Below are 22,225 nucleotides of genomic sequence, written 5' to 3'. Positions count from 1 at the left end.
AGTAAAAGAGATTGGAAGCGAATTTATATGTTTTTAGCCATTTTTAGCAACGAATTAAATCCAGGCGAGCTTTTATTAGTCGTGAATATGTTAGCCGGTGTGTCTGCCAATTCAAAACGAAAATGTTTGTTATTTTTTTTATATGATTATAATGAATGATAGAATGTCGTGCGATAAAAAATATATCGTCAGAAATGATAATTAATAATAATAATAATTTGAATCGTTTCTTTGTTTTTGTTGTGGTATAATAACGAATTTTTATGTAAACATGTGTTTGGTTTTTATACATGTAAACATAGAAAGTTCTCACTTCGCGTGAGCTTGTATTTGCTTAATGATATGAAGCACGTGATAAAACAGACCGGGATTAGTAAAGTGGAAAATTTTTGACGAATTCAATTTTTTTTTATAATGTAGAAGTCAATTTAAAACCCTAAAGTTACTTCACACGTGGTAAGACTATTTTTATTTGTCAACTATGTCTTTTAAAAATGATTTCTATTTGCAGTGAGCCGTTTAAGTGTGGGTCTATTGACGACTAACTTTCCCATTTCCCATTTTCACTACTCCAATTTTCCTGAGCTAGCTAGTTTTTGAAAACTGCATTTATTAACAATTTCTGCTTATTCCAATTTGACCCTGAAACTTAAACTCAAATTTTCTCATACTATGAATTTCTTTCATTGTTTGTTTTTATTTACATGTAATAAATCATTGCCTTATGTCGTTTGTTTTGATGAAGTGAAACACGCGACCTTGTGCAACCCAGATATACGACAACGTGTGAGTATATGATGTTAAGTCTGAAATTGAACCGAAAAGTAAGTCATTCAACATCATTCTCCAAAATGTGTAGTCGGTCCTTTGCAGGCATTGAGTCGGGCAAATACTTTTGGTGTATGTGCAAACCTTGTATCGTTACCGTGATACCGGTCGCTCAGTAGGCCTCTTAGTAGAGTACATACGTCATTGCGGATTTTTTTGATAACCAACTCAAGCGGACTACACGGTGAAAGTTATTTCAGCAGGCGGAAGTTTTTTAATTCAAAACTTCATATGTTATAACTTGTGGCCTCGCTTCGACGCCGTTGTGATGATTGTTTTGAAAACTTGCAGGGAATTTCCCAATACACATTCATTAATAATTAAATTTTTTTAAGCTATGGTCTGTGTGGTAAACAACTTTTCACATAGAGATAAACGACTTTTCGTAAGAACGTTGTTTACAGAAGATTGGTGATAAAAACCTATGCATCATAATCTATAATACATTCACTTTCATTTAGTTCTTAAATAGATAAATTTAAAGTTTGTAAGAAATATCCTGTACAAAAATCATCATCCAATTCTCTTAAATGTCGCAATAATTGTCTTATAGAATGTTATATTGGCAATGACCTTGCTGCATAGCCGTACTTAACAGACTAAATAAAGTCAAGCAAGTTTGTTATGCGTAAAATAAAGTTAAAAGTGTATTTATTTGTATGAATATATGTCTTTCTATCGCGATAACAAATTATGATATGCTCTCCATATTTCGAAACCGGCGACCTTTTCACACAAAGAGTGTGTTGACTCCTTGTACGCATTATTAAGATTGGCAATCCAAAAATTGAAAATATTAACGACCTATAGTCAAGCTCTGCAGATTGAAAGACAACGAAGTTAAAAATGTTGTTGGTTCGTTTATGTTCAACTTGTTGTGTAGTAACTTGAAAAAGTAATACCGTGTTGGAAATATTCACGTCCGTTTGGGATTGTTTGAGTATTACTTACCCCTTTAAATATTGTGACATTTTATGTTTTTCGAACATACGCACTAGGAACTTAACAAGAAAAAACAAAAAAAGAGATTTTTTAGACAATTTTGACGTTTCACTAACGTAGAGTAAAACGACGATAAAAAGAAAACATACGTTGAAAATCATATCACGGTTTTTTTTGTTCGTGGAGAACTGGAACAAAAAATTCGAAACAAGAAACGGACACTGAAAAACTATGCACCAGGGTCAAAGTATAAAATGAATACATATTAAATTGTTTTACCCATAACAAATCAGCTTGCATCAAATCAACTTTTTTAATGTTCTTTGTACTCTGATCAAGATTTGTATCGAAAAAACGTTCCATCTTAGTTCTCTGCTTGGTGATATGTTTACAATCCTTCCTTTAAATGTTAAATGATTATCGTGTAATGAAGATTTTATCTGTTAGGTGAGAGATTCTTTGTTCATAACAGAAAATATTTTAGAGCGCAGTTTACAGTAATGGAAGGGAAACTTTTAGATTTTTCATTTGTTCGTAGTTTAACATTTAGAATGAACTTTCCAGAAAGTGTTTAAAAAACACTAAAATTAGCGAAATTTAAGTCCTCAGAGTAAGCGCTTCCGCACAAATTAAGTAGGTAGCGGACTATTTTATTTCAATCTATTTCAACATTAAAAATCAGAATTTCGGAATTTTAACTTTGTTAAAATTTGATACTAAAGAAAATCAAAAACTGATAACCATATCAATAGCAATATCTGATGCCATATCTTCCATGGAGGAAGTGATTGCTTTTTTCGCATATTCTACTACGTCCCCAAAAGTGCAGTATATAATATAAACTGTGGACACGTATTCACTGAATTAAAGTAAGCAAAGCAATATACTATAGAAAGGTTGTTGATAAGTAGCATGACGCATTGCCATAAATTCCTTTGAAGCTTCTCGACACTCTAACTGTGTCGGAACCTTCTTTTTGTACACCGCGAGAGAATCGTTTGCAAGTGATTTACTATAGGATTTAAAAATTTAATAGGTTTTGTTTTAATGCATTCTCCTAGGGTGAACTACTTTATAACTTTGTTTAAGTAATGTTTTAAATTATTATCATTACGTCTTTATATTACTAAAACGTTGGCTAGCTAATTGCCAATGATTTCACTATATATGCCTTCGTCCCTTGACTCAAGCTAAATATTGCGACGTAAGCCGAATGTTTTTAATTTTTGGCAACTTTGCTCACGAATTGCAAGTGGAGGTCTAAATTATTTTTTAATAGTTAAGTCATGTAAAAGAATTACGATCACTAATTACACTCATTAACAAACATGGTAATTTAAAGCATCCATCTCAAAATATCCAAATGGTTAGACATAGCTCGGTACTCTGTTTTAGTAACTCTCAAAATGTTGAAAAATTTTCTCGCACAGAATTAAAACTGTCATGCAGTGTTTGAAAATTCTTGTATACAGTTTAGAAACTCTTACACAGTACAAGGTAACCTTTCTCCATCCTAAGTAGATGTGTCACTAGCTGCGTAAATCATTGTCCACCAATTAACTGTATAAGGAGAGGAGTGATTTACAAAAATTAAACCAATCAGTTATAATTGAAAATAGAAAAAAGAAGACCTTTTCATCTTTAAAACATATTGAATACGTATTGAATCGAAAATAAAAGTTGAATTTCCCTTTTAGGTTTCGGATTATACACAAATATTTTTGTCTAGTTGAGCGATCGCTGTGGTTGTATGACTTTCGACGCTCAAATGGCACTAGAACCCCCTTTGCAAGACCCCCATTGATAACAGTACAGTTAGAATCTAAAAAGGCTATCCTAGGTAAACAATTTCAATAAGAATAAGAATAATGCAACATTGAGTATCTGAGTGTTGACAGAACTAATGACGGTGTCCTATAAAAGCCTGACTAGCACAATTAACGCAACGGCTGACGTAACCGTACCTATTTATTGTTTTTAATTTAATATGGTCAATGAGGAATAAAGAACACAAGGAAGCACGTTTTGTTGCCTGCTTTTAACAAAATAATTTGGGTTGTCAACATTTATTCTTAAAAATCAGTTAATAGCCAGATAAAGTTTTATCTATTTATAGCACGACTCTGGAGCAATATTTTGGCTTTTGTGAGATTGGTAAAAGCAAAGTGAAAAACCAGTCCAAACGAGAAGTAAAAGCAATCTGGAATTTGAGTTATCAGGCTTTATTATAAAGAGATACAATAACGTATGCGAACCTGTGGAATTGCAATGTTTACCATGGTAGGGTGGAAAACACCATTTGCAATAGTAGGTGTTTTTGTTGAAGTTTGGAATACACAGACTTCCATGTTCACATATCAATGGATTTAATGTACACATGTTCTAAAACGAATGTATCTAATTGTAGTGTTAATCATGGTTGGTATCTATTTTTTAGTCATGGCCAGTAACGATTTTATTGCAGTGATCGGAAAAAATAAACAACTACACCACAGCAAAAAAAGAAATCTTTGCAAGAGTTATTTAAGAAAAACAGGTATAAAAGAAATGCGTGTACCATTAAGGCAATTTCAAATCAAAATTAGCTATATTTGATTTTTAATTTTCAATGCATTTAAAAATCAAATCGCCCTGAGGGTACACGCATTCAAAGGAAAATGCAACCTTTTACGTACTTGAACAAAATTATCATAACAGAAGACAATTTTAAAAAACAGATCAAAGCGGATAACGACATCAAATTCTTTAATCAATTTCTACATATCTTAGACAACTTTCCATGCTCTTCCATGCCAAATCAATTTATTTACATTTGCATGCGTATGAATTTTATTCAACGCAAAAAGAATTGATGATACTGAATAGAGAAGCATTTTGTTACCGTTTTGCGTCACTTTTAACCCATTGCTTAAAGCAAACTAAAGATAGAAATAAACTCTCACGGAGTAAATATTTTTTCAAATTTACTCTGCTAAGTTAGATTCTTAGAGTTGAAAAACGTGTTTCATTTCCTAGTAACAAATAAACATATCATTCTGTATGTATTCAGTATATTATGAGAGATATGAATTGGATAAATATTACGAATAATTTTATATTGAAATTTAAAGAATTTTAAGTAAAATGTTTATCTATGACTACTTGAGTTTCTATTTTAGTAAATTGCTTCCTTTGTACTTAAAATTCTATAACGAGAGATAAGAAAAACCTCGGCAACAAAACTACTATATTTATTTCTCATATTGATATAGCCAGAATGAAAACTTTGACGCTGAATAAAGGCCATTTAAAAAATTATAGGAATTGACTTTTGAATAGTGGCGAGTGTTTAATTCAAAATCGAAAAATAGCAATGTGTAATTGAGTTTGGCTGTTGCGGACCATACGACTAGCTAGCTAAGTCGCAAATGAAATTAGGGAAATAATTAAAAAGCGTATGGGTATTTTTGGGTATTTTTGACGAGATCTACGTTTAAGAAGTTAAAAAATGTTCGAATCTTTTTAATTACTTTAAATTATTATAATTTTTGCTGTCTTATCAAGCTTTCTGACAATAACTGTAAGAATATCATGAGCACTTCCTTTCATAATTATTTTGCAGATGTGTTCGGTACACTATAATGTTTTCTTTGGGTGTATGCTTTCTGAAAAGAAGTTATTAATTTATGACCAAAAAGTGCTTTAATTCACCATGTGGCATATATTAATTAACATATACCAAATTGTTGCAAAAAATGGGTCTTAATCTTGAGTAGTTTTTAAAATAATTAGACAAGACAACAGAACAAGAATTATGTTTTAATTCTTCGTAACAAATAAACAAACCATTCCGCACTTATTAAAATTTTAGGAGAGGTGGAATTGTAAAGATACAATATATGGTACAGCAAAAATTTTGAATTTGAAATGTTTAAAATTCAATTTGTGAATCTGCAGTTTATAAATTATTTACTCCCAAATCCACAATCAAATAATACGGGTCAAATTTCTCTGGTTTTTCGACCATATCAGCAAAAATACGAAAAATAAGGTATGGACCAAAATTTATTGATGTTTTGTGATTCGATGCGTTGTGTGCACATTCAGCTTTGGTTTGTAGATTTAAAAGTTAAATTTTAACTTCGTATATTCTGACATTCTCATGTTTTTAAAACGTGTCTCACGTTGTTTTCAACTAACTTAAAAACCAAAGGATGAATTGACGTATTCATGAAGAAAGCCAAATGGTAAAACATTTACGAAGACCCAATTGACTTCTTAATATTGACGTTCTTTATATCTTAGTGACAGTTAAACAAACCATTACGAGGAAAAAATAATAACAAATTAACATTAAAATTTTAAGACTTACGATAAGATGTGAGAAAATTTCGGAATTCAAATTTGAATTTTTACAAAGTTCAAAATATTTCTTTGCTATTACGACACGTGAAGTTGTTGTGGAAATTAAAGAAAAAGACAAAAAATATGTTTCACTATCTTGTTTCGCTGATGATTTTTCTTTTAAAGGAAACTCATGCACATGCAAATGTCAATGTGGTTGAGCTTCCAAACAATGTAACATTAACAGCTACATACGCAAGTTTTAAAAAACATGAAAATGTCACAATTTATGGAGTTGAAATTAAAATTTTAAAAGTACAAACGAAATTTCAATGTGCATCAGAATGCATCAAAACAGAAAAATGTAACACAATTGCTATAGGAAAGAATACACCACCACCATTTTATTGTGGATTGTTCAAAGGAAATCTTGATACCAATCATTACTACGCCATGGATGATACCGACTTTGATGTTTATGAAACACAGGTATAGTGAAAATTTTTATAATATATGTTAAAAAAACGCAGGACTTACCAAAAAAATCGTTTTGTTCCATGTATGTATTGTCAATGAGATAATAACATGAATCAAATCAATTCAAGTGATTGACTTTTTGCGGACCTAGATGGGAGCAATAGATTGACTTCTTCTGAATTCCTCCCCGTCATCTTTCTTATCAGTTCTGTTCCTGACTTTTCTTTAATCCTTATAATCAGTTGTCTCGAGTACCCGTTTGCAAGTAAGGCGTTGTTCATGTAAGATGCTTTGTCTATTGGTCATTTTCTGCACTGACTACATTGACTGCTCTGTTCACTAATGAAGACACTACGCTTTCTGTGCAAAAACGAATTTGAGGTTTGGTATCAATTTTTATCATTTTTAAAAATTGTTCTAAGTTATAATAATTTTGTTAAGTATGAAAACACTATCAAAGGCTGCAGTTGTCTTTTGGTAACTGTCTTTTTTTAAGTATCCTTTAAAGAAAAGTTGGTTATTTTCTGTTTAGTTTCTGTTTAGTTGTTCTCCTAACTCCTTACTGCCCACGATTAGAAAATGAATCTACCGAAAATGTTCAACAATACAAATATATACATTCAATTTAGAGCATGTGTACGTTGAATCCATTGATATGTGAACATGGAAGTGTGTGTATTCCAAACTTCAACAACAACACCTACTATTGCCAATGGTGTTTTCCGCCTTACTATGGTAAACATTGCAATTTGACAGGTTCGTATACGTTGTGGTATCTCTTTATAATAAAGCCTGATAACTCAAGATCCAAATTACTTTTACTACTCAGCTAGACTGGTCTTCTATTTTTATCTTATTAATCTCACACAAGCCGAAATAGTGCTGTCAAGTCGTGCTGTGGATAGATTTAACTTTATCTATTTATTAATTTTTACGATAAAGTAATACCATTTATATTTTTTTTTCAACGCAAACAGAAAAAGGTGTGAACTTTTACTCCTTGTATAAAAGTAGCCTTGCTTCGTCATTAAAGGAGCTAAGAAACGCGTATTCTTATTTTCTAAAAAAAGAAAAATTTGCCTTCACTGTTATTTCTGGTAATAAAATAAGCTACGGCCTGTAAAATATATTAAATATATTAAATAACAGTACATTTAGGTTGTTATTTTTGTCCTCAGTGATCATAAATTTTTCCATTTCCATTAGCTCAACTTTCGTGTGAGTCAATAAAGTCGAAAACTAACATGCGTTACGTAGCCCCTTTAACTACGCTAAATGAAACATACAATAGGCACGATCAACTCAGTCGATTCGTTGACTTCTACTCATTAGAATTTTTACAGGACAACGTCGTGGACTTAAGGAAAAACAGGAGTTCTGTCAACACTCAAATACTTAACGCTGCATGAGTTAAAATTATCTGAAAAGTTTGTGTACCCTTACAGCCACTTGATTTTTTTTCAAATTGTTAATCAGAAATTAAAATTACTTAAGGATTTTTGATGCTCAAATTAATTTCAAATTAAAAATCAAAATTAATCAAGAATTTTAAATTTTAATTTAATTTTAAAATAAAAAATAGTGAATAATTTTGATTTTCAATGTGAAAATGAAAATTTAAAATTCAATTTAAAAATCAATATCCCCAGAATTTAATTTAAAAATTAAGGTAAAAAATTAAAAATGACAAGTGGCATAATTAACAGGTACATCAACTCTCTCACACCACTATTTCATAACCATATCTATAATACAATAACCTCATAGGTTTCCCGCATTTCTTAACTGACTCTCTGAACTCCTACTTGTTTAGGGGTCGTATAAAGAACCGTTTTCGTGCGCTTTTAGATGAGCCTGGCTCCGATACAAGTCTTTGTGTGTCTTCATACATACCTCATAAATCTTTCAGTGGGGTGTAATCAGTCGGAAGCATAATTGGTGAAATCAATAAAAAAACTAGCAATAATTTACAAAGTTTATGTCTTTAACCACATTTATAAGGTAATCTCAATCGAGGGTATCCATGACGAAGCACCAATCAGAGAAGATGGAAATTGTTCGCCCCTAAAGCCTTAATTTCATTTGAAAGGGCTTAAAAACTTGTTGATTGCCCAGTGAACTTACTTAACAAGGGGTTCAACTTAATTTTTCCGTGAAATAATCCAAAATAAATGGAAAATCAAATAACTTTAAGGATACACGAATTCTAAAAGATGGTAAAACAAGGAATAATATTGTGTGTTTATTTTAATATAGAAGTTTACATTTTTTGCTTTTCTTTCATAGATATAAAGGTGACCAAAGATGCCATACCAGAAGGTATTATTCCGCTACTAATTTGCACTGCATGGAATCCCATGCATTACTCTGATGTTAGAAACTTTGGATTTTTTCAGGTGTTTTGCTCAATTTCGCCGAACTTCATGGAAAATTCTAAATCCTGAATCACGAACATTTTTCAAAACGCAAAACGATTTCTCACTATTGAAAAATCATAAAGTGGGCAATTTTCAAAATAAGTTATTTATTTCTACTGATCGTCGTCAACTATGGTAATACTTGTTTGTTCTTCTTGAATTCTATGAAATGCTTCGCGGATAAAACATTTTACTGATCACATGACGGCAAATGAACACCTTTAGGGAACTAAACAATTTCACCACCAGAATTTTTTAACCGATAAGTTTGTCTTGGAAATCGTCAAACGCAAGTTTATGTAAAAACATTCGCGTTTTTTTTTCTATTGACACGCTAATATTGTCCCTTCGCGATAGCTCTTTTCCCTAAAGTAGTTTAAACCTGATTGCTTAAAAAAGAATGCATCGGGGAAGATCTTTGTCAGAGATAGATGTTAAAAATATTTTTCTCGCCTAAGAACTCGTATAATAATTTTTTGCGACAGCTCCGTACTCTTTGACTTTTATTTTGCTATGCAAACTATAACAAACTTAACTATATCTTAATTAGGTTTCTTGCGCTTCAGCTCGAAAATTCCCTTTTCTATAAGGTATCTCGTTATCCTCCAATATGTTTCAGCGGCTATAGATTAGAATTATTATACATTTTCCCTTTGTACTCTCACCGTTTTAACAAAACCATGTTTCACATTTGCGTCCTAAAGATCAATTCCTCTCCTTATTAGTATCCCCAGAAAGTCCAAGGTCATCTAAATTGAGATCTTGTTTAATCCTCCTGTTTTAGTCGGTCATGGAAGATATTATTTTCGCCAACGATCCTAGAAATGTTCTTAGAATATCTGAACTTATCTCCAATCTTTCCTGCTGTTTAGGTTGATTGTCAAGAAGTTTCATGTAACAAATTAGCTTTGTTGTATTACACCTAAAAAGTGGAAGGGCGTCAGTACCTCATAGTTGTCGTTGAAATCCTAAGTGAGTGGGAGACTACTTAAAATGTTTTCGACTTCCGTTAAAAGGGTAATAAGTTGAGAGTCTATGAGGACCTTTCATTATTGCCATCAAGAGGTTTCTTATAATCTCACGACTCTCTTTGATATTTCAAAAGTGTAGGGTGCAAATGGAGGGTTTGATGCAAACGGCTCATTTGATTCGTGATGCACATTCAATATTGAGTCTTCTTGCTCCTTTGCAGAGGCCCCTTTTTTGTAACTGATACCTCAGCTTGGCACATTATGGTTCCACAACTTCTAGATGCACTGCTCTTAAAGTCAAACTCATAAATAACACCCTGCAATTTCTCAGCCTCCGACTCCCCTGTTTAATGTGCATGAGTCCAAAGAGATCTACTCCGGAATTCGGGGTTTTCTGATTGTCATAAGTGCTTCAAGGAAAACATTTCAATTTTCATTTTTAAGCATTTTTTACCAACTAGTCTTCTGTACAAGACACCTTTGCAGTTGCTCCGCCGTTTACTGCCCAATAACGTTGTCCATGATTTACTACACAAACTTTCGTTTAATATGGCCAACTAATTTTGTGCTTGTGTCGGATAATTAGTTTTGAAATATAATGATTTCGATGTAGGACAAGTTAATGAATTAATGCACATTTCAATCTCCAACTGACTCAGAGGCATTTTTCTTAATCAAATGTCTTAACAATTGACCAGGGAATGAATACGATTTACTGGTTTGAGTCTGCAACCTTTTGAAAACCGCAAAAAATTCTGTTATGCTTTTTCCATTTCTGCCGATCAGAATATCTGTAGAAAATGTCTGCGCAATTTACGTACGTGATGTAGCAAGTTATCAGTACTTCTTTCATTCTAATTTTTTTGTCATTGCATCGGTTCCAAAGATACATCACAAACAATTATGCCTGGAAAAGATAGTGTTGTTGAAACAGCGGCTGTACGAGCCAAAAAAAGAGATCGAGGTACGAAATACCTAATTAAGATGTAATTAAGACGCATAATACTGATGAAAAGTGAAAACGTATATGACTTACCAACACGCAGGAGACCTTATCTGACATTATCTGATTCCTTCCTTTAACCGTAGGTGAAATGTTAGAACGTGGGGCATGAAATAATTGGTAATCGTGAAACAAAGAAAAATATTTATACATATAGATACACTTTAAATTTTGTTTCTTGAAAACAAACCTCCTTAAACGAGAACAGTCAGCGACGTTGATAGGCATTGGACAAAGCTTTAAAATATGGATTTTGGCGGCGGGTCATCGCGCGAAAAACTTGGTTTTAAGGCACTTAAACATTACTGAACTGGTTGTTTTGACGGAAATGATAAATTCTTAAGCAATATAAGAAAATGACTTCCGTTTTCAATCAGAATTTTTTACAATTTTTGAATACCCTGATAATAGTTATTATAATGCGGCTTAAAATTAGACACAACAGATGTTAAATTTACAACCTATGCACGTTATATCATGCATTCCGAAACTTAAGATCCAGACCAGTATCTTCAGAAGCCTAACTTATAAAAGCATGGCTGCTTAGTAAGTTCATTGTGAATATAAAATAATTTTTTAAATGGATTGTGTGTTTATTTCTGTACATGATACTTCTCACAAGTTTAACATTTATTAATTTAAAAACTGATTGTAAGTGGATAAGTCTAACGGGTAATACTTAATGTTTGCCATAGATATTCGAACTGGAAAAAACGCGTCTTGCCGGAGTTTGAAAAAATTTTTTGGTCCACCAAAATCGTATGCTCCTGTAGTCACGTACCCTTGGCGGGATAACAGGAAACTGGTTGTAATTTGTAAATCAGGTAAAGTTATTTCATTGCCACTTTTAATTAATGACTTCATTCCAATAATCAAACCACTTATAAAATGAAAGCAACGGGAGCAACACGAAAACGTCCTCACGATGCCTTACCAATATGTTCTACATTTTTATCAAAATATTTTAAATCAAAATATGACGGACAGTTTTGCATATCACTGGTGGTATGCATATTAACGTTTTACAATTTTCTCTTTCTTGCCATAGATGGTTCCCAACAAGTAGGCCACATAACGGCAAACCAGGATGGCATCGAAGGAGTTTCAACCCTCATGAAGCTTTCAGATATGAACACTTCAACTTATAGAATCAGCACAACAGCATTAAACATGCTTTATAAACTCATTCGTTTTAAACGTGTTCAGTTCATTTGCCGTTACAATGGAACTGCGAAAGCCTTTAAAACATCGCCCATTCCTTCTACAAATGTGGTAAGTATGTTAAAGTATTTTATAGGTGAATCAAATGATTTGCCTGATTCGTGCGGGACGTTCTTCCAGTACGAAAGTTGCCAAAACATGAAAAATCAAAAATGGTCGAAAGAAGGTATCCCATTTGAATCAAGAATATACAATCAGATTTTTGTATTTGACTCAAATGTACCAGAAGGATTTAGTATGGCAGATGATCAATATGGATGCCATAGTAAATTTGGTGAATACAAAGCTGGTGATGCTTATGGCATTTGGGTAAATTAAAATAAGCTCAAGCCAAATTACAAAATTATTGTTAATATTATTTGGATTTTTCATTGCACAAAAACATACTTATCGCTAACATTTCGAAGCTAAAAAAGTTATTGTACGAATGTATCGATATCTTTTGCGTCAGGTACCATGACAAGGATCATTTGGGAGTATTTAACTTCATGAAAATTTAAAGCTTGAAAAAAATAACTCCATTTTTTACTATTTTTATTTAAAATATATATTCTGTGCACAAATATTTGTTAAGTAATTATCAAGCATTATCGAACACTATTGATTATTATTATCATTATCGGCATTATCGAGCGTTGCTGTAAGGGATAGCTTTTCAACATTTATAGAGAAAAGTTTTATTCAGAAAATTAAAAGCAGTGCTTTGATCGTTTCAGAGAGTTTATTTTTATTTCATTTTTCCTTGTCAGCCATTTTTGTAGCCTTTACCAGCACGAAGGTAATCTGACCCTCCATTTTCTAAACGTGTTATTTGCTGTGCGAATACATAAGGTTGGCCTATTTAAGTTGTATCGCTTTATGTGGAAAATATACGTAAGGTACTATCGATTTTTAAGGTATATGTTATGATTTATTATTTATTTAAAGCTAATATTGTGAGAAAAAAAATGCACTATTTATTGCTCGAAAGTTATCTTTTATTCCTGTTAATAAAAATATATTAATGTTAGAAGTTTACACGAATTTCGCTGTTTTAATATTAGGATGTACTTTCAAAAGCTTTTAGTCTAATCACCATGATTTACCATTTGGCTTTATTAAGGACTTGAGCTTCTACTTTAGGTAGGATTTTGCAGGGAGAGTTAACTTTTAAAACAGCCAACAGAGAATTCTGATAGAACTTATTCTCACAAATACTCTAAAATGATAAACGAGATGTTACTTTGAGAAATTCTGGTTTGGTCGTAAAATTTTCTTACGTTGATGTAATTTTAATCATGCTATCCCGTGTTGACAATCAAGAAACATTCACATTCTACCCTTAAAGTTTCTGAATTAGGTCTACCTACATAATGGTGGATTCGAAAATGCAAGAAATAGACAAACAAAAATAGAATAGTTTTGCTGTATATACTTATAACTGCTTTTTAGCGGTCAGTAGATGGCAACAAATGGACTGAAAACATTACAATTAAAGCGCTTCAGTAGTGATTGGAACCTGAAACCATATGATCACAAGCCAAATGCACCATCACTGCTTTTTGTTGTTGGAAAATTTTAACAAACGCTATAAAAGCCGCTGTAAGAAATTGGTAAAAAAATTCAATTTGCTTCTTCTTTGCCATTGTGCTTCGGTAAATCTCAAACGACAGGCGTACTGCTATTTGGAGTCACAAACGGTACTAACCGAACATAAATTTGGCCTCAAGCCTTAGATCATCGGAATTTTATTGTACTTTGTCCATTTGTCTATTTGTTATGTTTTCATTCCCTTTCTTGCCTATTTGGAGAAAAAACGTCTATTATGAAAGATACAAGTTGGGTTACTTGTCGTTAAGCGCCAATTTGATAGACTAAGTCTTGGTACACTGCCCTTAGATAAAAATATGACATGGAACATTAAGGGTGAAGCGCGATTTTTGACAAGATCATGAAAATATCGTTCCACAATAAACACAAGCTCTCCTTGCCACATCATGCCAAAAATAGTTACGCGTACCAACTTCTGTGGAAAAGTATTTAAGAAAGTTCTAAAATTATTGCTTAGGTTCACTAAAAAGCTGTCGTTGTAAAATTGGTTTTAAGCCAGTAACGAAGTCTGTGAAGTTAGTTCAGGTTTAAGAATGAATTATGTATACCATACCTCTTAATGAATCAATAAACTTTAGACCTTTTTCCAAATCAATAATACAATAAAAGCTGCAGCTAACATTAACAGCAACAAGAAACCACGGTCGGTTTGAAATCACACATAACGAAGAAACATATCAGTGTACGCGTTTCTGTAAAAAATATGTCGATGTAATAACGATTCAGATATTATTAGATCAATAAAAAACTGCGTTTAATTGAATACTTGAAAGCTAATCGACGTGTGATTGAATTTTCTGAAAATCCGCCCTTTTGCTTTAAATCACGTGACAACGTGATACCGAGGTTATTACTGTAAGGCCTGTTCTACACCGAAAATAAATTCTATTAATTTCTAATTCGCTTTGCTTAAACGAAATTAACCTTATTTATTTTCCCGTAGCCAGACCTGACAGAATAAAAGCAAGTTGTTTGAGAAGAGGATTCGTCTTAGTTAGCTTAAAAGGTCGTCACATAATTTTCCCTACAAAACTTTACAATACTCTGCAAAACCACAATATCATTATTTCTCTCACAAAACTGTTAAAGCACACTAAAAAATTATAACATATTCGTAAAAGTACCCTTAACATAATTTTTGCCTGCACAGTGGCATAATAAACTTTCTCCTTAACTTTAGGGTGGATGGGGGCGGGGGGGTGCTTGAATACTTGAAAGCTAATCGACGTGTGATTGAATTTTCTGAAAATCCGCTCTTTTGCTTAAAATCACGTGACAACGTGATACCGAGGTTAAAACTGTAAGGCCTGTTCTACACCAAAAATAAATTCTATTAATTTCTAATTCGCTTTGCTTGAAAGAGATTAACCTTATTTATTTTCTCGTAGCCAGACCTTACAGAATAAAAACAAGTTGTTTGAGAGTCGGAGTCGTCTTAGCTTGTACTTAAAAGTAGGGGTTATTGGTCGTATTACTTATCGTATTAAAACCTTCTAACTTAGAAACTAAGAATTTCATATCATATTAAAAACCTAATGCTTTTGAGACTGAAAGTAACGAGTTGAGATCATCTTGCACGTGTCCATCTTTGGCTGATTCCGATTTCCAACACCCATGTCGTTTGAATAGCCTGTCTGCGACTCCCCCATTTGCAGCCGCTGTTGCACCACCGGATCTAGGGCTATGTAGGCCAAACTTTGATTTTTCTAAACCGATACTTTCCAGCTCTTCTAGGAGTATTTCTCTCATTCTTGTGTATGATAAGCTCTTTCCTTTTCTCAGACTTCCAATCGGATTAGATTTTGTCACAGTAACTGCTCTAAAATAAACTCCTCTGAACTCTCGTCCGTTAACTTTGTAAGTTCTGAGTACACTAGATTTTTGACTGGACATTATTCGTTTCCAGTCTTACTAATAAAAATCCAATTTCCTTCTTTGTAAACGTCAGTTTTGCATTTTTCAATTTGTGTGCAATAACTTTAAATGTTCAATTGTAATAGGTTGTTTTCTATTTTTCTTGGTCAAAAGAATTCGTTTAGAAGCCTCAAGCATTTCAGTAACAATAGGATTTTCACATGGGTTTTCGTACCCTCCGAGAAGATGAAAAAAAACTTTTTAGCATAATACGCACCTTCGATTTTTGACAAAGACCAATCGGACTGAACTGCGCTTAATATAAACAACGCAATAGTGGTTGGTTTGGCTGGCGTAATTGACACTTTAAAAGACTTACACCAGCGTTCCCAAATGTTGAACGACGATTGATATTTCCTCAGGGTATTCTCCTCTCTACAAAATGACATATATGTTGGCAGCTCAGTAGCCAAATGTTTTAAAGATTCATTCTCAATTTCAATTTTCAAGTATTTTGTGATAAAGTCTAAAAGGGAGAAAGTTATGACAATTTGATTCTACTTGAACTTTCAGAGTATAGTATTGTGCTCTTATTCAAGGACCAGTACTCGTGCCCTGTGGTCCCAGCGGACGCATTTTGCCCTGTGGCATTTTTAGCTGAAATCCAAATTGACAGCTAGTATTGGCGAAACGAATTTCTCGCTGCCAATGAAACACTTCTTATTTTTTCCCTGTGTTACACATACTTTTGGGTCACCAAAAACCTTTCTGTCTGTGATTGCGGTTTTGTTTTCTAAAAACAAGAGTGGCCAGAAATAAGCAGAAGGCCGATAAGGTAACACAATTACACCTTTACATTTCGAAGTTTTTATGTGTTTTAAGACTTTTCCTACAAGACTTGTTGGAGGTACTATGTAGTTGTTTTCGCCTTTCCAATCGTAATTTAGCGCATTTACTCCTTCTGTATTGGGATAATAAAATTTTGTATAAAACCGACATATCTTTTTGTTGTCGTTGTCAGCAAATCTGTCAACAGTAAAAGGGCCCCACAGTTAGTTCAAATTATTATAAAGCTCTTCTTTTACTTGCCAGTCATCGTGATCTATCATACGACTAAGAGTGTCAGCAAATCTTAAATGTTCCCTTGGAACCCAGTTTACCGTTAGGTCAATTCTTTTCTTCCTACATATAAAATATATTTTCAGCAATAATTTGAAGATCATTTTTTTCGGCTTCCCACGTTTACTATTTTTGACACTGCAAAATTATCCGTTTTCCATAGGATTTTTTGTTTTATCAAAATGCTTTTTAAAGACTCCAGTGAGTATTCCATAGTTTTTAATTCCCTCCAAGCGGAGCTTTTTTCTTGTTCTTCTTGCAGAAACTGTCTAAATGCAATTCTCTGTTGATTTTTATGCATCGCATGTGCTGCCATCCCAGTGGAGCTAGCATCGGAATTTACAACAATCGTTTTTGTAGAATTATCGTACAGTTTGCTTATGTTATATTTTGACAGGTAATTTTTCCAAAAGAATAGTTCTTTAATCGCATGGGGGTACTTAGCTATATTTAGCGTAGCATCCCAGGAGAATGCCTGCTCAATGACAGAATATAATCTTCTTGTTTTTAGTTGTGCAATTGCCCCCATTACAATTTTCATAGATATAATTTTACCACACAGCTGTTTCTCGCGCTTGTGTAAGGTAGGCGTATAATAATATCGTTTATTAAGTTTTTCGCTGAAACAATTCTTTTTTCTGGAATGTACCACTCCATTTTTTCCAAATCTACCGACACACCTAACCATTATAACTGCTGTTTAGGATCCCACACTGATTTTTCTACATTTTCTACAAAACCTGACAGTTGTAAAGATTTTTGAACAAATAGGGCATCTTGTTTTGCTTTTTTATAATTCTTATTAGTGCCAAAAACATTGTATATTGTCATATTTTCTCTCCAATATTTTATAAGAACTCTCGTTGTTTTTGTAAAAATAAACGGGGCCGGAGAAAGCCCAAACGGTAATACTGTGAAAACAAAGTATCTGTCCTTTCCTCCTATGACCCATGAAAACCCCAAGAATTTCTGATGTTCTTCTGAAATATCAATGTGATGGTAGCCCTGCTTTATATCGAACTTAAACATGTACCCTTGTGCAGTTAGAACTTCCCTTACCACCTTCCAATCCTCAAACTTAACTTTTTCTTTGTAAATGTGCTGGTTTACATACCTTAAAACGAGAATTAGTCTACTTTTTCCTCCTTTGGTACTGACTGAAAGGGGATTTACAACATGTGGTGCAGAAGACACTACCTTAATTCGACCTGTATCAAGAAGCTTTTGTACCGCTTCATTGACGAATTCCGAATTTTTTATAGTGGATTTATTATTAGAAAAAGTTTGTTTTTGTGGTGTCGTGAAAAAGGGAATAGTATAGCCTTCCTTGATAATTTTGAGAATAGTCGTATTACAGCCGATGGTTTGCCAATATTTTAAGTTTTTCTTAAGCCTACCCTTAACTCTAGTTCCAGCCGTATTTCTACTTAGACAAAACTCGTACGTTTCCTCATCTCTTACATTGTTATCAAAATTTAAACACTTATCTATTGTCTTTTCTTTAGACTTGCTTATGGCCGATAACGTTTGGGCAGTCTCCTGTGTCCAGTCTTGCCACAACCGAAGCACATCTTGCACTATGGAATCTGTACGTTGATTGGGAATAATATGATGAGTTATGGTTGCCGATGCTCCCAGACGGTTGAGATGGTTCTCTTGGAAATTCGTATCTTTGTGATTAGAAATGGTTTGGCATAGGTGGCGACGAGGACATTAGTTGGGTGTGCATAGGGCTGAAAAGTGGAGGGTAGAAGGACTTTGGCTTTACCTTTGCTTTCTTTTTTGCCAGTGCTTTTGACTCAGCCGATTTTATCCGTTTTTCGTCATCTGAATCGCTTGCTAATTCATCAGACAAGTACTCTTCTACAGTGGCCCATCCTGCTGGTGATCTATCCGCCATTTCTATCAGCTTGTTTCGCTTCGTGATTTCGAGTTTTATTCCTGCTAAACGTTTTGTTGATCTTGATACAGAACCTTCTTTGATAAGGTCGATAACATCTTTCAAATCTTCCACTAATTTTTGGTTAAATTCGAATTGGATTTGATTACCTTTAAACTTAAATTGTCTCGACGATTCTGGTTTAGCTGAAACCTTTATGTTTTTCGGTATACTCTGTTGTTGCAGTTTTGTTTCGAATTCTTGTTTCTGTTTGATAAACCTTTTGTCCAGGTAGCTTCTGATTAGGTCAAATTGTTCCATTCCGTTTAGCGTTTGTGGGGGCAGATTGGCTGTTGATAACAGGTTCCTCCATGTTATTATTAGAAGTTTCGTCCATTTTTAATGCAATTGCGTGACCTTGAATACTTGAAAGCTAATCGACGTGTGATTGAATTTTCTGAAAATCCGCCCTTTTCCATAAAATCACGTGACAACGTGATACTGAGGTTATTACTGTAAGGCCTGTTCTACACCGAAAATAAATTCTATTCTAGTTGGGCCACTTGCATCTTCATAAATTGTGTATTTGAGTAAGGCGCGATAAAATTTAAACCAAATTGTTCGTCAAGGTAATTAGAACAGAAAGACTAGTCAAGAATAAACCCAAACTCTGACGTGTTGATTAAAATTTTAAGAAATCCCTGTGTGCGATAAGGTCGTAAAAAGTTTCTGCATCCTTTAAAATTATATCAACTATTTTTATCACTCCGGACGAAAGCTTCGTTTAAAAAATACATGGTTTTAGTGTATAAGCATTGATCCTCTGCACGCAAAAATAAAATAAGAAACATAACCTTTATATTTTGTAAAAAGTTAAAACTTAAAATGTTAAAGGCGCGAAACGATTCAAAAAGCTCAATCCCTGCAATTTACAAATGGCGTGTAATAAACGGACCACTGAAAAGGTCAAGGCGCAAGAAATTATACACACTTTAGTACCATATAGACGTCTATACGATCTGTTTATGAATAAATAATTGCTTATGATGAATTTCATGATTTTTATATTCTAAAAAAAAGATTAATTTTTCTTCAGTATTCTTTTTTTGCCGGTTAAATAAGTTACGGTCAGCAAAATATATTAAATATCAGTAAATCAACAGTTTGTTTTGACGAGGAAACAGAGATAACACGAGGAGCTGTATTTGTTAAAAAATGCTATGTTACTAGCTTTAAGAAAGTAATTAATACCTTGTTGCTTTATGTACAATAAAATTATGTTTTTATGCAAAATTTCAATGGATTTAGCTAGTTAGGTAGTTTAAAAGGTTTGAAGTTTATATTATAAGAAGGTTTCAGTTAAAAGCAAGGTAATTATTCATATTGAATAAATTATGGATATCCATATATGTAGGGAACTTTTCCGTTATTTTGAGTTATATTTAGATGCTCAATATTATATTTAAGATGATTTAAAATGTTGTTTTTGTCATTAGTGATCATAAACTTTTCCACCGTCATTAGCTCGACTTTCCTGTAAGTCATTAAATTAAAAAACCAACAGCCGTTTCGTAGCCCTTTTAATACAACATTGTCCAGTATCTGAAAATGTCTATGAGATTGATTTCAACGATAAACCCCCCCTCCCCCGGGAACGAGGTTGTTTTTTAAAAATATACAAAATACGTAATCAATTCATGTCCATGGACCTCTTCTGCAGTAAGTTCGGGATCGATAAGATAGGCTAGTGTCCTCGTGATTCAAAGAATAATGCATTTATAGGATTTGCACAAAAGGGTTCTATTTTTCAGCGGTTGGTGGAATTAGTCACTCTGAAAACTGCTAAGAAGGAAACTAACATATGAAAACCATCACTGCGGAGGAAAGACTTGTTGTTCCACTACGTTTCCTAGCAACAGGCAATACGTATTTTTACCTGGTCTTTACAGAAGTTTGTCGAGTAATATACGAGTGCTTAAAACCAGAATATTAATAGCCACTAACTACTAAAGAGAAATGGAAACGTATTGCTAAAAAACGTTTGCAGCTTCCCAATAGTTTTGGTGCAGCAGACGGCAAACTTATCGCGATATTGCACCTAAATAATTCAGGATCCGATTACTACAATTATAAAAGTTTTTTCAGCATTGTGTTTATAGCGATAGTTGATTACAATTATATTTTTTTTGTTGACGTCGGTTGTCAAGGACATATCAGTGTCAGTGGTGTGTACGGTAACTCAGCCTTCTTAAAGCCTTGGAAAATGAATCCTTGAATTTACCAGATCCGGTTCTGTTACCAAAATCTGACGACCCTCAATGGAGGTATGATCAATGCAAAGAACCAATTCCAACGTATTTCTTGCATACGACGCTTTTCCATTAGTACAACATTGTATGAAATCGTTTCTACAATCTAATCTTATTGATCGTAATCGGATCTTGAACTATATAGGCTCTCTAGAATAAGATGTAGAAGAAAAACAGTATTGGGAGTTTTAGGCAATACATTCCGCGTATAAGCAACAGCAATGGCACTGGAACCAGATAAAACGGTTGAAGTTTCTCTCGCCACAGTTGCACTATATAAATTTTAAAAATTTTTTCATAAAACAAAATTGTTAAGTGATTATTTAAGCCGCACACTGTGTATTTAACCTGAAGTTAGGATGTATTTTTTTTCGAACAGGGTAATATGCCTATACAAATGTGCAACATGGTGTACCGGTACTAAGCGCTTAGCCAAGTGTTACGACGGGCTGTTTCCTGCGTTTCTACTTAATCGAAGTTGCAATAAAGTTTTTTGGAAAAGGTGCTTATACCTGTATGGATGTGTAACGTTGTTTACCTGTCCTAAGCGCTCAGCCCATAGTACCATTCATTTTCACCGGGAACATTTTTTCTGAAAATAAAAATGCTTGTTTTTATTTCAGCTAAATGTGCAGGAAGGTTTTTATATCAAAAAGATATTATACCTGACACATCATAATGTTGTGTGCACTTCACTCGATTTACCTTGCATACCTGTACTTGAAACTCCATCTGAATGTGTGGGACAGTTTACAGTTCTTATTAATTGCTATACTACACCTGGTGTTCAACGCTGGGTAACACGTTTACTTGTAGCTTAACCCAGTGTTTCGACGTCCCCCGGCTAGCATAAGGTAATATTTCATTGTGGCTATATTAACTTCCCAAGAAAATTCGATTTGCGTCAAATTCATAGCGCCTGACTAATCAGTTTTTAAGTTTTAGGATCAGAGTGATCGTATTTTTAAATAAAAATGTAGTAGTTATGCACATCACAATGGAATAAAAATATCAGCATTGTAATAAATACGTCTACAAGGACACACAAACATGAACACATGCGTACATACCCATCGCAACCATCGTGACATAAAAAGGACCACTGACACAAAAATCTTAATATTAATAATTACTAATTACTCCTTATAATATCCCTTAATAACGAAAAGGCCGAGAATAAACAAGAAACGCCATAACCCCCGTCATCAAAATGCGTAGTATTCATTGGTATCATGATATTGATTTAGAAATGTTACAATAAAGTACTGGTGGTGTATTCTGTTGTTTATCAA

The 22,225-nt window shown here is 33.4% G+C and overlaps 3 protein-coding genes across 3 annotated transcripts; 1 reads left to right on the top strand and 2 right to left on the bottom strand.

Annotated features, from left to right (window-relative positions):
- The first annotated feature begins 6,104 nt into the window (after nt 1-6,104).
- LOC130635713 (uncharacterized) lies at nt 6,105-13,151 on the top strand. The gene is made up of 5 exons (XM_057445154.1): nt 6,105-6,582; nt 7,200-7,326; nt 8,857-8,889; nt 11,657-11,785; nt 12,010-13,151. Exons 1-5 carry the CDS (start codon nt 6,238-6,240, stop codon nt 12,498-12,500), a joined length of 1,125 nt encoding a protein of 374 aa, XP_057301137.1. The 5' UTR covers nt 6,105-6,237; the 3' UTR covers nt 12,501-13,151.
- Nucleotides 13,152-15,296: 2,145 nt separating this feature from the next.
- LOC130636832 (uncharacterized) lies at nt 15,297-15,665 on the bottom strand. The gene has a single exon (XM_057446681.1). The coding sequence runs from the start codon at nt 15,663-15,665 to the stop codon at nt 15,297-15,299; it is 369 nt and encodes a 122-aa protein (XP_057302664.1).
- A 2,670-nt stretch (nt 15,666-18,335) lies between these two features.
- Nucleotides 18,336-19,691, bottom strand: LOC130635412 (uncharacterized). The gene has a single exon (XM_057444743.1). The coding sequence runs from the start codon at nt 18,943-18,945 to the stop codon at nt 18,424-18,426; it is 522 nt and encodes a 173-aa protein (XP_057300726.1). The 5' UTR covers nt 18,946-19,691; the 3' UTR covers nt 18,336-18,423.
- Nucleotides 19,692-22,225: the final 2,534 nt, after the last annotated feature.

Source organism: Hydractinia symbiolongicarpus, chromosome 3 (assembly GCF_029227915.1).
Source record: "Hydractinia symbiolongicarpus strain clone_291-10 chromosome 3, HSymV2.1, whole genome shotgun sequence".
In the NCBI taxonomy this organism is placed as follows: domain Eukaryota; kingdom Metazoa; phylum Cnidaria; class Hydrozoa; order Anthoathecata; family Hydractiniidae; genus Hydractinia; species Hydractinia symbiolongicarpus.
This window is presented reverse-complemented; position numbering and strand designations above follow the sequence as displayed.

Coding starts and splice junctions, on each gene's coding strand:
- LOC130635713 (XM_057445154.1), top strand. CDS start 6,238: ATGTTTCACTATCTTGTTTCGCTGATGATTTTTCTTTTAAAGGAAACT. Junction 7,327..8,856: donor TAAACATTGCAATTTGACAG/GTTCGTATACGT, acceptor TTTCTTTCATAG/ATATAAAGGTGACCAAAGAT. Junction 8,890..11,656: donor CAAAGATGCCATACCAGAAG/GTATTATTCCGC, acceptor TGTTTGCCATAG/ATATTCGAACTGGAAAAAAC.
- LOC130636832 (XM_057446681.1), bottom strand. CDS start 15,665: ATGTCCAGTCAAAAATCTAGTGTACTCAGAACTTACAAAGTTAACGGA.
- LOC130635412 (XM_057444743.1), bottom strand. CDS start 18,945: ATGGAACAATTTGACCTAATCAGAAGCTACCTGGACAAAAGGTTTATC.